Below are 15,972 nucleotides of genomic sequence, written 5' to 3' on the forward strand. Positions count from 1 at the left end.
TGTCTGCTGTAATAAGTACTAAAGGTTGTATTACTACAGTTGTATTTGTAGTAGTTGTATCAGGTGGAGGTCAGCTGGCTGAAGTTCATGTTTTGGAACAAAGACTAAACTGAGCTTGTTGATGATGGAGATCCCTCCACTGAACTCAACCTGCTGAGCTCTCCTTCACTGGCACAATCAACCTGGAGGTCGTCCCAGGAGCTGACTGTGTCATGAGCTGCTGTCTGAGTAAATCAGGTGCTCAGTACACAAAGACTGCGGCTGCACATTCAATGAAAATCACAGTGGAAATGTGTGCTGCTGTTTGCTCTGCACATCTCGCCTCTAGTGTTACTGTGGTGAAGAACAAAGTTCATCAGTTTGAACATTAAATATCTTTGAAATGAATTCAATGAATAAAAGTTGAAAAGGATTTACAAATCACTGCATTCTGTCTGATTGACATATCAGAAAGCGTTCTGACTTGTTTGGAATCAGGGTAAAACTTTGACCGTGTGGAAGTTAACTGTGTAAAGTGTGTATCTTTAACACTGATGGCTTCAGCTTCACGTTGCTCAACAGTGTTGATAATCACATCTGGACTTACAGAGCCTTTCTGCAGTTCCTCACAGCTGGAATCAGTCTCAGTCGTCCCTCCTGTGATGTGTTGTACTTGTTCAGGTCCAACTCATCCAGAACCTCCTCTGACATCTGCAGCATGTAGGCCAGACCTGAGCAGTGGATCACAGAGAGTTTCTTCTCTGATCTGTTCTCTGACTTCAGGAACTCTTGGATCTCCTGATGTACTGAGTGGTCGTTCATCTCCATCAGACAGTGGAAGATGTTGATGCTTCTGTCAGGAGAGCGACTGGTTCTCTTCTTTTTCAGGTTGTTGATGACTCTCTGGATGATCTCTGGACTGTTGTCTGTCTGACCCAGCAGACCTCCTAAAAGTCTCTGGTTGGACTCCAAAGAGAGGCCATGAAGGAAGCGAACAAACAGGTCCAGGTGACCATTTTTACTTTCAAGAGATTTCATCATGGCTCCCTTCAGGAAGACATCAAGGGTTGAATCAGTGTGTCTTTTTCCCAGGAAAGCCTTCAGGACCTCTGAGTTCCTGTTGGTGTAACAGTGGAACATGTAGACTGCAGCCAGAAACTCCTGAATGCTCAGATGAACAAAGCAGTAGACTGTTTTCTGGAAGATCACCCACTCTCTTTTGAAGATCTCTGTACAAACTCCTGAGTACACCGAGGCCTCAGTCACATCAAGACCACACTGCTCCAGGTCTTCTTGGTAGAACATGATGTTTCCTTTCTCCAGATGTTCAAACGCCAGCCTCCCCAGCTTCACAAGAACTTTCCCATCAGCCTCCGTCAGCTCCTGTGGACTCGTCTCATGTCCCTCATCATACTTCTGCTTCTTCCTCTTTGTCTGAACCAGCAGGAAGTGTGAGTACATGTCAGTCAGGGTTTTGGGCAGCTCTCCTCTCTGGTCTGGAGTCAACATGTGCTCCAGAACTGTAGCAGTGATCCAGCAGAAGACTGGGATTTGACACATGATGTGGAGGCTCCTGGAGGTCTTGATGTGTGAGATGATTCTGCTGGACAGATCTCCATCACTGAACCTCCTCTTGAAGTACTCCTCCTTCTGGGCGTCAGTGAAGCCTCGTACTTCTGTTACCCTGTCAACACATTTAGGAGGGATCTGATTGGCTGCCGCAGGTCTGGAAGTTATCCAGACCAGAGCCAAGTGAAGCAGATTCCCCTCCATGAGGTTTGTCAGCAGCACGTTGACTGATGACTTCTGTGTGACGTCAGAAACGAGCTGATTGTTGGTGAAATCCAGTGAAAGTCTGCTTTCATCCAGGCCGTCAAAGATGAACAGAAGCTTACAGACAGCCAGCTGCTCTGCTGTCACCTTCTGTAATGTTGGATGGAAAACACGGAGCAGCCCGAGAAGACTGTACTGCTCATCTTTGATCAGGTTCAGCTCCCTGAACGAAAGCACAACCACCACACTGACATCTTGGTTTTCCGAGCCCTCTGCCCAGTCCAGAGTGAACTTCTGCACCGAGAAGGTTTTTCCAACGCCAGCGACGCCGTTCGTCAGGACCACTCTGATGTGTCTCTGTTGGTCAGGTAAGGCTTTGAAGATGTCCTGGCACTTGATTGGGGTCTCATGGAGGGTCTTCATCTTGGAAGTTGTCTCAAGCTGCCTCACCTCTTGTTGGGTATTAACCTCTTCGCTCTGTCCCTCTGTGATGAAGAGCTCAGTGTAGATCCTGTTGAGGAGGGTTCCACTTCCTGTTTCATCACTTCCTTCAGTCACACGTTCACATCTCCTCCTCAGACTGATCTTATGTTCATCTAAAACCTCCTGAAGACCACCATTCACTAAAAAAGAGAGAAAATGAGACAAAACAAAGACAATTTGACAATCTGCTGATTATTTTCATGATCAATAAAGAACAATAAAGAAGATATAAAGAAGTGAAGGTTTATCAGTCCACTTTGGGTGAACATCACAAATTCTCCTTCTTGTCTCTCCTCTGACTGTCGCTGTGTGTTTGACTGACAGCAGAGGCGACAGGCTGAGCCTCAGCAGCTCTTCATGTGAACAGATCACTGTGGCTGTTCCTTCCTCCCAGCAAGATTTCAAACTGATCCACTGATCAAATAAAGAAACACACTGCGTTTCATACAGCTGCTTCACAATGAAAGCTTTTGATGGTGGGTGAACACAGAGAGACAAAAAGAGCTCCATGTGTTGATTCAATCAGTTCAGCTGCAGACGTCTCTCTGATCAGCAGTGATGGACACAGGACACCCAGGTGGACGCTAATGTTCACTGCTGTTCCAGTGCGATGATGACGCACGATGACGTTCCAGACGTCAGCATGTAAATATTGTCTGACGTCAGACACAACTGTCAACTCGTCGCACTCCATTTCTATCTCATCCTCATCATCCTCATCATCATCATCATCATCATCATCATCATCTGCTCTCTCATTCGAACACTTAGCCTTCAAACTCCCTGGTCCCACCCCCCCGGTCACTGCCATAATCGACCGCCCCCCCAAACCGAACCCCTCATTCCTCTCCGACTTCACCCACTTTGTCACCCAGTTATCTGCCATATCACCCTCTGTCCTCCCTCTTGGGGACTTTAACCTCCACATTGACAATGCTAACTGTAAATCTGCTTCGACTTCATGGACCTGCTTCAGTCCCTCCACCTCACCCAGCACGTCAACTTCCCCACCCACATCCTCGATCTGGTCTGCTCCTCTGGTCTCTCAATCCCGTTCATCTCCATCTCTGATCACCTGGCAATAATTATGGACATAACCCCCCCCCATAATAATGTATTATTATTATTATTATTATTATTATTATTATTATTATTATTAAGTCTTCAGCCTGAAAACCCAAAAATTAAACATGGCTCTTGAAGCAGGTCAGCGTATTTGATGAAGGTCATGTTCTCACATGTTTCTTGACATTTTTGGTTGGTGTGTTGAATGAACTGATTGTGAGTCTCCAAATAAATGTCATGAGTTGTAGAAGGTCACAGTTTTAAGATGTGTGGATGGACAGTCTTACTTTGTACAGTGCAGATCTGACTGACTGTCTGCAGTTCAGATCTTGTTCTGGGTCTTTTTCCACACTGGGGACAGCAGGAGTCTCCTGGTGAAGCAGACTGGTCCCAGTATGAGGTGATGCACTGTCTGCAGAACCAGTGTCCACAGCTGGTAGAGACTGGATCCTTCAGGACGTCCTGACACAAACCACAGCAGGACGGCGTCTCCTCCACACAAACATGACTCCTCTTCTTCTCTCTGTAAAGACATTTCTTTGTAACTTCAACCATTTGTTGCTTGTTGTTGAAAAATATCCAGATTTGTCCGACAGTCGAGCAGCTCAGATGCTCACAGAGAACAGTGAAAGTGTCCTTACGTTTCTGTTTGAGTTCAACCTTCAGACTGTCATCAAATGATTGTTCCTTTGATTTCAACTCTCCTGCTTTCAAGAACATTCACAAACTGCTCTTCCTGTCTGTCTGTCTGTCTGTCTGATTAAACACTGATCTGACTGCAGTTTGTCATTAATACAAACTCAACGCTTCCTGCAGCGACTTCACAGTAAAATCCTTCCATCAAAGAGCCGATCGTGTCCTTTACTGTTTCACACTCACTTTGGCAGCTTAACTTGGGTCAGTTCACTTCAAACTGAGATTGGAAGTCTTCCTTTCTCATGCACTGATCACTTTAACACAAGGACTGTCCATGGATGTTTGTTCTTCACCTTTACCAACAATATATGATGGAGACAATCTCAACTCAAAGCTTCACTTACTGATGACTCAAAGTGTTCATCAAGGTGAGCAAAGCTCTTCTACAAATGACTTTTTACCACACGATGGACAATTATGACACCAGCTGATTCCAGATGCATCTGCTCACAACAGCTGATCTGACGAAGAGTCAAAGCAACAAAATGTTCTGAGGACAATTATGAGGAAATTCACTTCACATGTGAAGCAGATTCTTTCACATTCTGAATAGTTGCAAATGTTTACAGCAACTTCAACGTGAGGCCGAAAACGTCTGAACATCTTCTCCAAGTGTAAATGTTGAAATGGAGCTTCTCAAGAGTTTGGCTGAAGAAATAAAATAAGGTCGATCTTAGTCTGAAACTCTATCTGCAGGAAGAGTTCTGCATCATCAACATGAATCTTGTGCAGAGGATTTTGTCTTCATCCTCAATGCATCATCTTCCATCAGGTCAGTTTACAGTAAAAACAGGGTCTTACTTTGAGTCTGAGGGTCCAGGTTCATTACTGAAATCTGGAGGTTGACCTTTGGACCGGCCGCTCTTCATGGACAGACAGCTGGACACTGGACACTCTGCTCTCTGTCTGCTGTCCTCAACTCTGCAAACACCAACATGTTTTTCTTGGTTCACATGAATCCTTGATCAATTCTCTGATGAAAACCATTTCTGAAGCTCCAAACACACAAACTGCTGCTACTGTCCATAATGAGGAGCTGTGAAGTCTGAATCAGTCTTAGATTAGATCACAGCTTTTCTAGGTGACTGACAGCTGTCACAGCTTCTAAAATGAAGATGCTGCCAATGATTTCTCTTCATGTCACAAAATGTTGGTTGAATTTAGGCTGCAAAGACATTTTAGTCACATTTTTAATCTACAAACACAAAATCAAAACAATGAAAACACGACATCAGCAGAAGAAACTGGAAGTCAGTCAGAGAAATGAGTTAATAGCAGTTTTCTTACTTTGAGTCTGAGGGTCCAGGTTCATGACTGAAAACTGGAGGATGACCTTTGGACCGGTCGCTCTTCACAGACGGACAGCTGGACACTGGACACTCTGCTCTGTCCTCCTCTTCCTCCACACAAACACTCATCTTCTGGTCTGAAGTCAGTCTGAGAGGTGAAACAGTGACACTGACGGTGAGCTCAGAACACAAGAAGCAACAAACAAGTGTGTTCAAGAAACTGACACACACACACACACACACACACACACACACACACACACACACACACACACACACACACTCAGAGTTTACAGTACAGTAAATCCAGCCATCAGTTCACCTGGTCAGCTGCTTGTTTTCTCGGCCTTCACTTGGTTTCCTGTTTATTCTTCAGCCAATCATGACTTTGTGTCCACAGCTGAGTCAAACTGTTGACTTCATTCTAACATGTCTGTCCTCTACAGTCCACAGGCAGAAAACGGACTCACACTTTAACAGTGAACTCATGAAAATGTTGGATTGACACTCACCCTGCCTCAGACTTCAGCTCTGCTCCGTCTGCTCGGTCACTCTAAATGGAGTCTGAGCTGTTTTTCACTTTACTTTCACTTTCAGGCTGATTTACAGGAAACCACCGTTTGCGCGCGCGCGCGCGCGCGTGTGTGTGTGTGTTCTCTTGACCTGAACAGCCTGAATTTAAAGGCTTTTTGTCGACATGTTGATGCTTCAGTGTTTAAATGATGAAATCATGTTTAGTTGAAGTTCCACCTGAACGTGTTTTTACAGACTGACAGGAAACACAAACTCTTCATCTCAGCTCATTTTCAGCAGTCAGCAGTTAGTTTTTTGGATGATTTATTGACTCTTTGTGGCCAAATCATCTTCTCCATGTGTTCAGGTTCATGTCAGATGGCGCTGTGTTCTGCGCCGCCTGCTGCAGTCGCTCCGTCGTTTTCGTCCTTTCTCGTTCGTTTCGTGTGTTTTCGTTCCTTTTCGTTCGTTTCGTGTGTTTTCGTCCCTTCTCGTTCGTTTCGTGTGTTTTCGTTCGTTTCGTTTGTTTTCGTCCCTTCTCGTTCGTTTCGTGTGTTTTCGTTCCTTTTCGTTCGCTTCGTGTGTTTTCGTTCCTTTTCGTTCGTTTCGTGTGTTTTCGTCCCTTCTCGTTCGTTTCGTGTGTTTTCGTCGCTTTTCGTTCGTTTCGTGTGTTTTCGTCCCTTCTCGTTCGTTTCGTGTGTTTTCGTTCCTTTTCGTTCGTTTCGTGTGTTTTCGTTCCTTTTCGTTCGTTTCGTGTGTTTTCCTTCTTTCTTTCCCTCTTTGCTGCTCACTGTGTCGGCGGAGACGCGGAGCGGGAAGGAGCAGTGAGGAGGGCCTTTTTTTTTTTTTTTTAATCTTTATTGACAGAGATGAACAGGGGTGAGAGGGTTACATGCCCAAATAAAATAATCCCAATTAAAGGTCACATGAAATCATAGAGTGCAGGAGAGGAAAACAAAGTGTTCCATATATTTCTGGTCGGCCGACACAAAATCATTCAAAAACATGGAAACAAAGAAAACAGTTCCAGCATCTTTATGGCTCTCTTGTTTTCAGATTGAGTAATTGCATTAATGTGTTGTTTGATTTCCTTTTCCAGACGGTAAGAACGTGGTGTTTGGTTCGTGAATTTCCGGTTGTGGATATGAACTTTGGCTCAAAATAACATTCAATTAATTATGTAATATTGGTCTGTTTGGGGGACTGAAAAGAAACCAAACAACACATTTTGATCGTCCAAAGCAAAGTTTTTGTCAATATGTTGACAGATGAAAGTAGTGACATTTTTCCAAAAAACCTGCAGGTGGGGACACGACCAGAAGAGGTGGTGAAGATCTTCTGGAGCCTGTTTAAGAAGGAGCAGAATTCACTGGTGTCTCTTTATTTCTCTGCATAAACAGGTTGGAGGGATGGATTCGGTGGATGAGTTTGAAGGAAACTTCTTTGGTTTTATTTGTGATGAAACATTTGCGAGGGAGGGACCGTATGTTTTTACAAATCAGATTTGTGAATGTGTTGTTCCAGTATGACACGGCACTGGGGGTACTGGTGATTTCTTTTTGGTACAGTGCATCAGGACACAGCTGATCGGCTCTCGGCCAATCACCTTTCTGATCACTTCCATCTGATGAGAGAAGAAGACAGACAACAGAAGTCATCAGTCAGAGTTCACAGAGTAACTTCTCACCAGGCTGAACATCAGCTCTCTCATCATTGAAGTTTGTGACCAAAGTAAGTCACAGTGTACGGTCACAGCCTGTAGTACTCTTCTTCATCACTGCAGCAAAGTGAGAATTAAACCACTGGAGGTCAGAAAAAAGATCTTCAGCAGGTGATGAGCTGCTCTTTAAAGAGGAACTCCACAGTTAATTATCTGTTTGTGCTGTAAACATAATCACATAGATTCTTGTTGGCATATGCTGTTAATACAGGTGAAGATATTGTGTATAAAAACTACTTTCTCTGCTCAAAACGAGCTTGTATGTGTTGACTTAGGTTTGAAACTTCAGCTCAGTTCTCTTCTCTTGGCTCTCCCTAAATGTGATGACTGTGGTAACAGTCAGTCCCAGTTTGTGCCTCTCACACAGAGCTGCTGGTTGTGTTAGCATTAGCAGCCTTCACAAACATCAGGTAAAAACCAGCTGTGATTTAAACAGGATGGAATGAAACATGGAGAACATCAGCTGGACTTCAGCAGAGGTTCTGGTTAGTGATTTGATGGTTGGACAGTGTGATGAAGGAGGACCTCTGTCTCTGTACATCTTGGAATGCTGTCAGCTGGAATCCAGCTTTATTTGCTGGAGACACGAACACAACAACAACAGACGTCTTCACATCGACTCAAACACATGATCACAACAAGCTTCTGGCTCATCTGATTGGCTGACTGTTCTCTCTCTCTCTGTCTTTCTGTCCAATCCTGAAGCCCGTCACCATTCTCCTCTCACAGCTTCACTGAGGAAAGCAGCTGCTGAGAAGGTTGGAGGTTTACAGGAAATACTGGATCTGTGCTTTGATACTAACTGTGTTTAGTACAACACTGCTGAGACCAGCATGGACTGACTCCAACCCTCTACTGACCTCAGAGTCTTCAGTCTACAGTCTGGACTCTCCACCAGATCACACAGAGGCTTCACTGCTGAATCTTGCAGCTTGTTTCCTTTCAGGTCCAGCTCTGTCAGATGGGAGGGGTTGGACTTCAGAGCTGAGGCCAGAGAAGCACAGCTGATCTTTGACAAACTGCAGTCCCTCAACCTGAATAAAGAATAAATGATGAAGATTAAAATCCATTTCTAATCCAATCAGATGTGTTCAGGTTGTAAATGTGGAGCTCAACATTACTCTGTCCTCATCAATGAGCTTCTCCCTAAAATGAGCAGAGTGACTTTGTCATTGTGTTATTGTGGATCATCATAATGTCAGCCTTCTACAGACATCATCCAAATGTCAGCACAACATTCATACACCTATTCATGTCAACACACATCGATAACATGCTGCTGATCTCAGTCAAGTCTGGAATTACAGCACAACAAATATATTGATCCTTTAAACAGCTGCATCTGGAAATATGCTTTCATCTGTGTGTGTGTGTGTGTGTGTGTGTGTGTGTGTGTGTGTGTGTGTGTGTGTGTGTTGTGAAGGATCAATATCAATCATCAGTCATTATTTATGAAAACACACTGAAATCAACACAAACCAAAGAAATATTTCTGCTTCATCAAGTAAATTTACTTCAAACAAACATGAAAACATGAACAAAAGCTCATTTACAACTTTTATGATGTTACGGAAAAACACAAATTAGCTTCACTTGTTAAAAAGACATGTGAGATTTACAACAGTAACAGAGTCAGTGAACTAACCTCAGAGTCTTCAGTCTACAGTCTGGACTCTCCACCAGATCACACAGAGGCTTCACTGCTGAATCCTGCAGCTTGTTTTCACTCAGGTCCAGCTCTGTCAGATGGGAGGGGTTGGACTTCAGAGCTGAGGCCAGAGAAGCACAGCTGATCTCTGACAAACTGCAGCGAATCAACCTGAATAAAGAATAAATGATGAAGATTAAAATCCATTTCTAATCCAATCAGATGTGTTCAGGTTGTAAATGTGGAGCTCAACATTACTCTGTCCTCATCAATGAGCTTCTCCCTAAAATGAGCAGAGTGACTTTGTCATTGTGTTATTGTGGATCATCATAATGTCAGCCTTCTACAGACATCATCCAAATGTCAGCACAACATTCATACACCTATTCATGTCAACACACATCAATAACATGCTGCTGATCTCAGTCAAGTCTGGAATTACAGCACAACAAATGTATTGATCCTTTAAACAGCTGCATCTGGAAACATGCTTTCATCTGTGTGTGTGTGTGTGTGTGTGTGTGTGTGTGTGTGTGTGTGTGTGTTATGAAGGATCAATATCAATCATCAATCATTATTTGTGAAAACACACTGAAATCAACACAAACCAAAGAAATATTTCTGCTTCATCAAGTAAACTTGATCCATTTCAAACAAATATTACTTCAGAGGATCACCTGTATTGTACTGTTTACAACAGTAACAGAGTCAGTGAACTCACCTCAGAGTCTCCAGTCTACAGTTTGGACTCTCCAGTCCAGCAGACAGCAGCTTCACTCCTGAATCCTGCAGCTCGTTGTAGCTCAGGTCCAGCTCTGTCAGATGGGAGGGGTTGGACTTCAGAGCTGAGGCCAGAGAAGCACAGCTGATCTCTGACAAACTGCAGCCCCTCAACCTGAATAAAGAATAAATGATGAAGATTAAAATCCATTTCTGATCCAATCAGATGTGTTCAGGTTGTAAATGTGGAGCTCAACATTACTCTGTCCTCATCAATGAGCTTCTCCCTAAAATGAGCAGAGTGACTTTGTCATTGTGTTATTGTGGATCATCATAATGTCAGCCTTCTACAGACATCATCTAAATGTCAGCACAACATTCATACACCTATTCATGTCAACACACATCAATAACATGCTGCTGATCTCAGTCAAGTCTGGAATTACAGCACAACAAATATATTGATCCTTTAAACAGCTGCATCTGGAAATATGCTTTCATTTGTTTGTGTGTGTTGTGAAGGATCAATATCAATCATTAGTCATTATTTGTGAAAACAAACTGAAATTAACACAAACCAAAGAAATATTTCTGCTTCATCAAGTAAATTTACTTCAAACAAACATGAAAACATGAACAAAAGCTAATTTACAACTTTTCTGATGTTATGGAAAAACACAAATTAGCTTCACTTGTTAAAAAGACATGTGAGATTTACAACAGTAACAGAGAGTCAGTGAACTAACCTCAGAGACTTCAGTCTACAGTCTGGACTCTCCAGTCCAGCAGACAGCAGCTTCACTCCTGAATCCTGCAGCTCGTTGTTACTCAGGTCCAGCTCTGTCAGATGGGAGGGGTTGGACTTCAGAGCTGAGACCAGAGAAGCACAGCTGATCTCTGACAACCTGCAGTCACTCAACCTGAATAAAGAATAAATGATGAAGATTAAAATCCATTTCTAATCCAATCAGATGTGTTCAGGTTGTAAATGTGGAGCTCAACATTACTCTGTCCTCATCAATGAGCTTCTCCCTAAAATGAGCAGAGTGACTTTGTCATTGTGTTATTGTGGATCATCATAATGTCAGCCTTCTACAGACATCATCCAAATGTCAGTGCAACATTCATACACCTATTCATGTCAACACACATCAACAACATGCTGCTGATCTCAGTCAAGTCTGGAATTACAGCACAACAAATATATTGATCCTTCAAACAGCTGCATCTGGAAACATGCTTTCACCTCTGTGTGTGTGTGTGTGTTTGTGTGTGTGTTTGTGTGTGTGTGTGTGTGTGTGTGTGTGTGTGTGTGTGTGTGTGTGTCTGTGTCTGTGTGTCTGTGTGTCTGTGTGTGTGTGTGTGTCTGTGTCTGTGTCTGTGTCTGTGTCTGTGTGACCTTAGAGTCTCCAGTCTACAGTTTGGACTCTCCAGTCCAGCAGACAGCAGCTTCACTCCTGAATCCTGCAGCTTGTTGTCACTCAGGTCCAGCTCTGTCAGATGGGAGGGGTTGGACTTCAGAACTGAGGCCACGACTTCACAGTGAGTCTTTGAGAGTCGACATTCTGAAAGTCTGTGATGACAGAGAATATAAAAGTTAGAGAATAATAAAATCTGACAGTTTATTAATGTCACAAACAACATTAACATCATCAATCATGAAACAATCATGACAACTCAAACTGTGTTCACTGACAGCAGTTTTCTCAAGTGTCTCTGAGTTCATGTGTTCATCTCCATTTAGTCATGTGTTCACAAAGTGGTGAACGTCGCTCCATCCTCTATGAACCACTGAGCCTTTCCAGGATGCCCCTTTCATACCCAATCATGACCCTCTCACCTGTGACCAATCAGCCTGTTTACCTGTGGAATGTTCCAAACAGGTGTTTTTGGAGCGTTCCACATCTTTCAGTCTGTGAAACGTGTTGCTGCATCAGATTCACAATAAGCAGATATTTACAGAAATCAATGAAGCTGATGAGGAAGAACATTCAATATATTGACTTTGAGCTGTTCTCAGGTCAGTTTGTGTCAGAGAGGATCAGATCAGGTGATCACTTCCTGTTTGATTGATGTTTTCCACAGCGTACCAACATGTCTGCTGTAATAAGAACTAAAGGTTGTATTACTACAGTTTTATTTGTAGTAGTTTTATCAGGTGGAGGTCAGCTGGCTGAAGTTCATGTTCTGGAACAAAGACTAAACTGAGCTTGTTGATGATGGAGATCCCTCCACTGAACTCAACCTGCTGAGCTCTCCTTCACTGGCACAATCAACCTGGAGGTCGTCCCAGGAGCTGACTGTGTCATGAGCTGCTGTCTGAGTAAATCAGGTAATCACATCTGGACTTACAGAGCCTTTCTGCAGTTCCTCACAGCCGGAATCAGTCTCCATCGTCCCTCTTCTGATGTGTTGTACTTGTTCAGGTCCAACTCATCCAGAACCTCCTCTGACATCTGCAGCATGTAGGCCAGAGCTGAGCAGTGGATCACAGAGAGTTTCTTCTTTGATCTGTTCTCTGACTTCAGGAACTCTTGGGTCTCCTGATGTACTGAGCGGTCGTTCATCTCCATCAGACAGTGGAAGATGTTGATGCTTCTGTCAGGAGAGATGTTTTCAGTGTTCATCTCCTTCAGGTTGTTGATGACTCTCTGGATGATCTCTGGACTGTTGTCTGTCCGACCCAGCAGGCCTCCTAAGAGTCTCTGGTTGGACTCCAAAGAGAGGCCATGAAGGAAGCGAACAAACAGGTCCAGGTGACCATTTTTACTTTCAAGAGATTTCTCCATGTTGCTCCTCAGAAACACATCCAGGGATGGGTGACGGTTAACATTTCCAAAATGTTTAGACCTCTCCTCAAGTGAGGACCTTTGTTTTGATTCGCTGTATTCGTAGTTGTTTAGGAAAGCCTTCAGGACCTTTTTGTTCCTGTTGGTGTAACAGCGGAACATGTAGACTGCAGCCAGAAACTCCTGAATGCTCAGATGAACAAAGCAGTAGACTGTTTTCTGGAAGATCACACACTCTCTTTTGAAGATCTCTGTACAAACTCCTGAGTACACCGAAGCCTCAGTCACATCAAGAGCACACTGCTCCAGGTCTTCTTGGTAGAACATGATGTTTCCTTTCTCCAGATGTTCAAACGCCAGCCTCCCCAGCTTCACAAGAACTTTCCCATCAGCCTCCGTCAGCTCCTGTGGACTCGTCTCATGTCCCTCATCATACTTCTGCTTCTTCCTCTTTGTCTGAACCAGCAGGAAGTGTGAGTACATGTCAGTCAGGGTTTTGGGCAGCTCTCCTCTCTGGTCTGGAGTCAACATGTGCTCCAGAACTGTAGCAGTGATCCAGCAGAAGACTGGGATTTGACACATGATGTGGAGGCTCCTGGAGGTCTTGATGTGTGAGATGATTCTGCTGGACAGATCTCCATCACTGAACCTCCTCTTGAAGTACTCCTCCTTCTGGGCGTCAGTGAAGCCTCGTACTTCTGTTACCCTGTCAACACATTTAGGAGGGATCTGATTGGCTGCCGCAGGTCTGGAAGTTATCCAGATCAGAGCCGAGGGAAGCAGATTCCCCTCAATGAGGTTTGTCAGCAGCACGTTGACTGATGACTTCTGTGTGACGTCACAAATGAGCTGATTGTTGGTGAAATCAAGTGAGCGTCTGCTTTCATCCAGGCCATCCAAGATGAACAGAAGCTTACAGACAGCCAGCTGCTCTGCTGTCACCTTCTGTAACGTTGGATGGAAAACACGGAGCAGCCCGAGAAGACTGTACTGCTCATCTTTGATCAGGTTCAGCTCCCTGAACGAAAGCACAACCACCACACTGACATCTTGGTTTTCCGAGCCCTCTGCCCAGTCCAGAGTGAACTTCTGCACCGAGAAGGTTTTTCCAATGCCAGCGACGCCGTTCGTCAGGACCACTCTGATGTGTCTCTGTTGGTCAGGTAAGGCTTTGAAGATGTCCTGGCACCTGATTGGGGTCTCATGGAGGGTCTCCATCTTGGAAGTTATCTCAAGCTGCCAAACCTCATGTTGGGTATTAACCTCTTCACTCTGTCCCTCTGTGATGAAGAGCTCAGTGTAGATCCTGTTGAGGAGGGTTCCACTTCCTGTTTCATCACTTCCTTCAGTCACATGTTCACATCTCTTCCTCAGACTGATCTTATGTTCATCTAAAACCTCCTGAAGATCACCATCTGCTGTGAGACAATAAGAAACAAGGAGACTAAACTAAAGTGAAACTAAACTGAGAGCGAGAATCTGAATAATCGAAAATGTTTTTAAATGTATGAATTCATGTTAATATTAAATGCACAGAAAAATACAAAAAATGTCCTTGTAATAAATTAGAAAGTCCTGTTATCAGATGTGACGACATTGTCAGACAGATGGACAGTCTTACTTTGTACAGTGCAGGTCTGACTGACTGACTGCAGTCCACATCTTGTTCTGGATCTTTCGCCACACTGGGGACACCCGGAGTCTCCTGGTGAAGCAGACTGGTCCCAGTATGAGGTGATGCACTGTCTGCAGAACCAGTGTCCACAGCTGGTAGAGACTGGATCCTTCAGGACGTCCTGACACAAACCACAGCAGGACGGCGTCTCCTCCTCAGAAACACTTCTATTCAACTTTCTGGGAAATAAAAGAAAATCACTCAAATTAGAAATCAGTTTTATTTCAATGTAAAAAAAGTTGTGAATCTTTTATTAAATCCAAAGAAACACTGACATCTTGATAAGAAAACAGTCACATATGTCTCAGCAGCTGAAGCCTGACAACACAGTCAATGAAGCTGATACTTTCATTATGTTTTTATTGATAAAGACGTTGAACTTCTGCCTTCTGTCATCGTTAGTGTCAAACAGATTGGTGTTGAAGATGACAGAAGCTGAAACTGGTCTTTTGTGGATGTTTTGACTCAACAGTGAGAGCTGAAGCACAGTAAGAAACAACAAGATAAAAATCACAGTTCTCAGTCTTACAGAAGAGAACACAGACTGGAAACATCAGTCAGGGTTCTCATGGTTTTGGATCCAGACTGAACTAAACATGTGAAACAAACACTTTCTCCTTGTCTGAGTCTCAGTGTGGAAGTTTGTATTGTTATATTTTAGGGAACAAATTTATTTTAATGAAAATTTTAATGCACATATGAACAAACAGCACCACAAAACATAACACTAATTAACAGGAACTAAAACCTTAGACAATACTGTCCATGTGTCAGACAACCCTTATCACAGGATGAGCCCCTCTTTCAACAGATGGGTTTGGAAAAAAGATTTTTGGAAACATAAATCTATTTCAGACCGCTGCCTTGGGCTCCTCCTTGAACCGACACCTTACCGTGGTGGAGGAGTTTGAGCACCCGAATGATCCTAGAGGCTATGTTGTCCGGGGCTTAACGCCCCTGGTAGAGTCTCCCAAGGCAAATAGACTCAAGGTGATGGGTCAGACTAAGAGCGGTTCAAAAGCCCTTATGGAAGTTAAAAAATGAGGAAAGTTTATGTCGCCCAGATTGGCGTCACCGGGGCCCCACCCTGGAGCCAGGCCTGGTGTAGGGGCTCGCATAAGAGTGCCTGGTGGCAGGTCTTTGCCCACGGGACCTGGCCGGGCGCAACCCGAAGGAGCGACGTGGGCCCGCCTTCCCGTAGGCCCACCACCCACCCCACAGGATGGACCAGAAGGGGCCGGTGCCTTGTGTTATGGGTGGCAGTCGTGGGCGGGGGCCCCAACGACCCAAACCCTGGACAATGACTCTGGCTATGGGGACATGGAATGTCACCTCACTGGGGGGAAAGAGCCAGAGTTAGTGTGGGAGGTTGAGATAGTCGGGCTCACCTCCATGCACAGTCTGGGCTCTGGAACCCAACTCCTTGAGAGAGGCTGGACTCTCTTCTACTCTGGAGTTGCCCGCGGTAAGAGGCGGCAAGCTGGTGTGGGCTTGCTTATAGCCCCCCAGCTCAGCCGTCATGTGTTGGAGTTCTCCCCGCTGAGCGAGAGGGTCGCTTCCCTGCACCTTCCGGTCGGTGATAGGTCTCTCACTGTTGTTTCGGCCTATGGGCTGAACAGCAG

General features: G+C 44.4%; 2 protein-coding genes across 2 annotated transcripts in view; both read right to left on the reverse strand.

Moving 5' to 3' along the window:
* The window catches only part of LOC143339668 (NACHT, LRR and PYD domains-containing protein 3-like), a 38,679-nt gene that overhangs the window by 18,394 nt on the left and 4,313 nt on the right, over positions 1-15,972 (reverse strand). The window contains exons 3-9 of the mRNA XM_076761028.1: positions 14,297-14,529; positions 12,239-14,093; positions 11,286-11,459; positions 10,633-10,806; positions 9,888-10,061; positions 9,164-9,337; positions 8,379-8,552 (exon numbers count right to left, since the gene is read on the reverse strand). Of these exons, the coding sequence (XP_076617143.1) occupies positions 8,379-8,552; positions 9,164-9,337; positions 9,888-10,061; positions 10,633-10,806; positions 11,286-11,459; positions 12,239-14,093; positions 14,297-14,529 (2,958 nt within the window). The remainder of the gene's footprint in view (positions 1-8,378; positions 8,553-9,163; positions 9,338-9,887; positions 10,062-10,632; positions 10,807-11,285; positions 11,460-12,238; positions 14,094-14,296; positions 14,530-15,972) is intronic.
* On the reverse strand, positions 583-5,829 carry LOC143339669 (protein NLRC3-like). The gene is made up of 5 exons (XM_076761029.1): positions 5,608-5,829; positions 5,284-5,433; positions 4,798-4,917; positions 3,588-3,823; positions 583-2,375 (listed from the first exon to the last, which is right to left on the reverse strand). The coding sequence occupies exons 2-5, from the start codon at positions 5,412-5,414 to the stop codon at positions 583-585; spliced, it is 2,280 nt and encodes a 759-aa protein (XP_076617144.1). The 5' UTR covers positions 5,415-5,433; positions 5,608-5,829.

The sequence above is a fragment of the Chaetodon auriga genome, chromosome 21, assembly GCF_051107435.1.
Source record: "Chaetodon auriga isolate fChaAug3 chromosome 21, fChaAug3.hap1, whole genome shotgun sequence".
Lineage (NCBI taxonomy): Eukaryota > Metazoa > Chordata > Actinopteri > Chaetodontiformes > Chaetodontidae > Chaetodon > Chaetodon auriga.

Excerpts from the sequence above, each read along its gene's own strand:
- LOC143339669 (XM_076761029.1), bottom strand. The coding sequence starts at position 5,414 with ATGAGTGTTTGTGTGGAGGAAGAGGAGGACAGAGCAGAGTGTCCAGTG. Across the intron at positions 3,824-4,797 it reads CCTGGACCCTCAGACTCAAA|AGAGAAGAAGAGGAGTCATG; the intron begins GTAAGACCCTGT and ends ATGTCTTTACAG. Across the intron at positions 2,376-3,587 it reads TCAGATCTGCACTGTACAAA|TGAATGGTGGTCTTCAGGAG; the intron begins GTAAGACTGTCC and ends TCTCTTTTTTAG.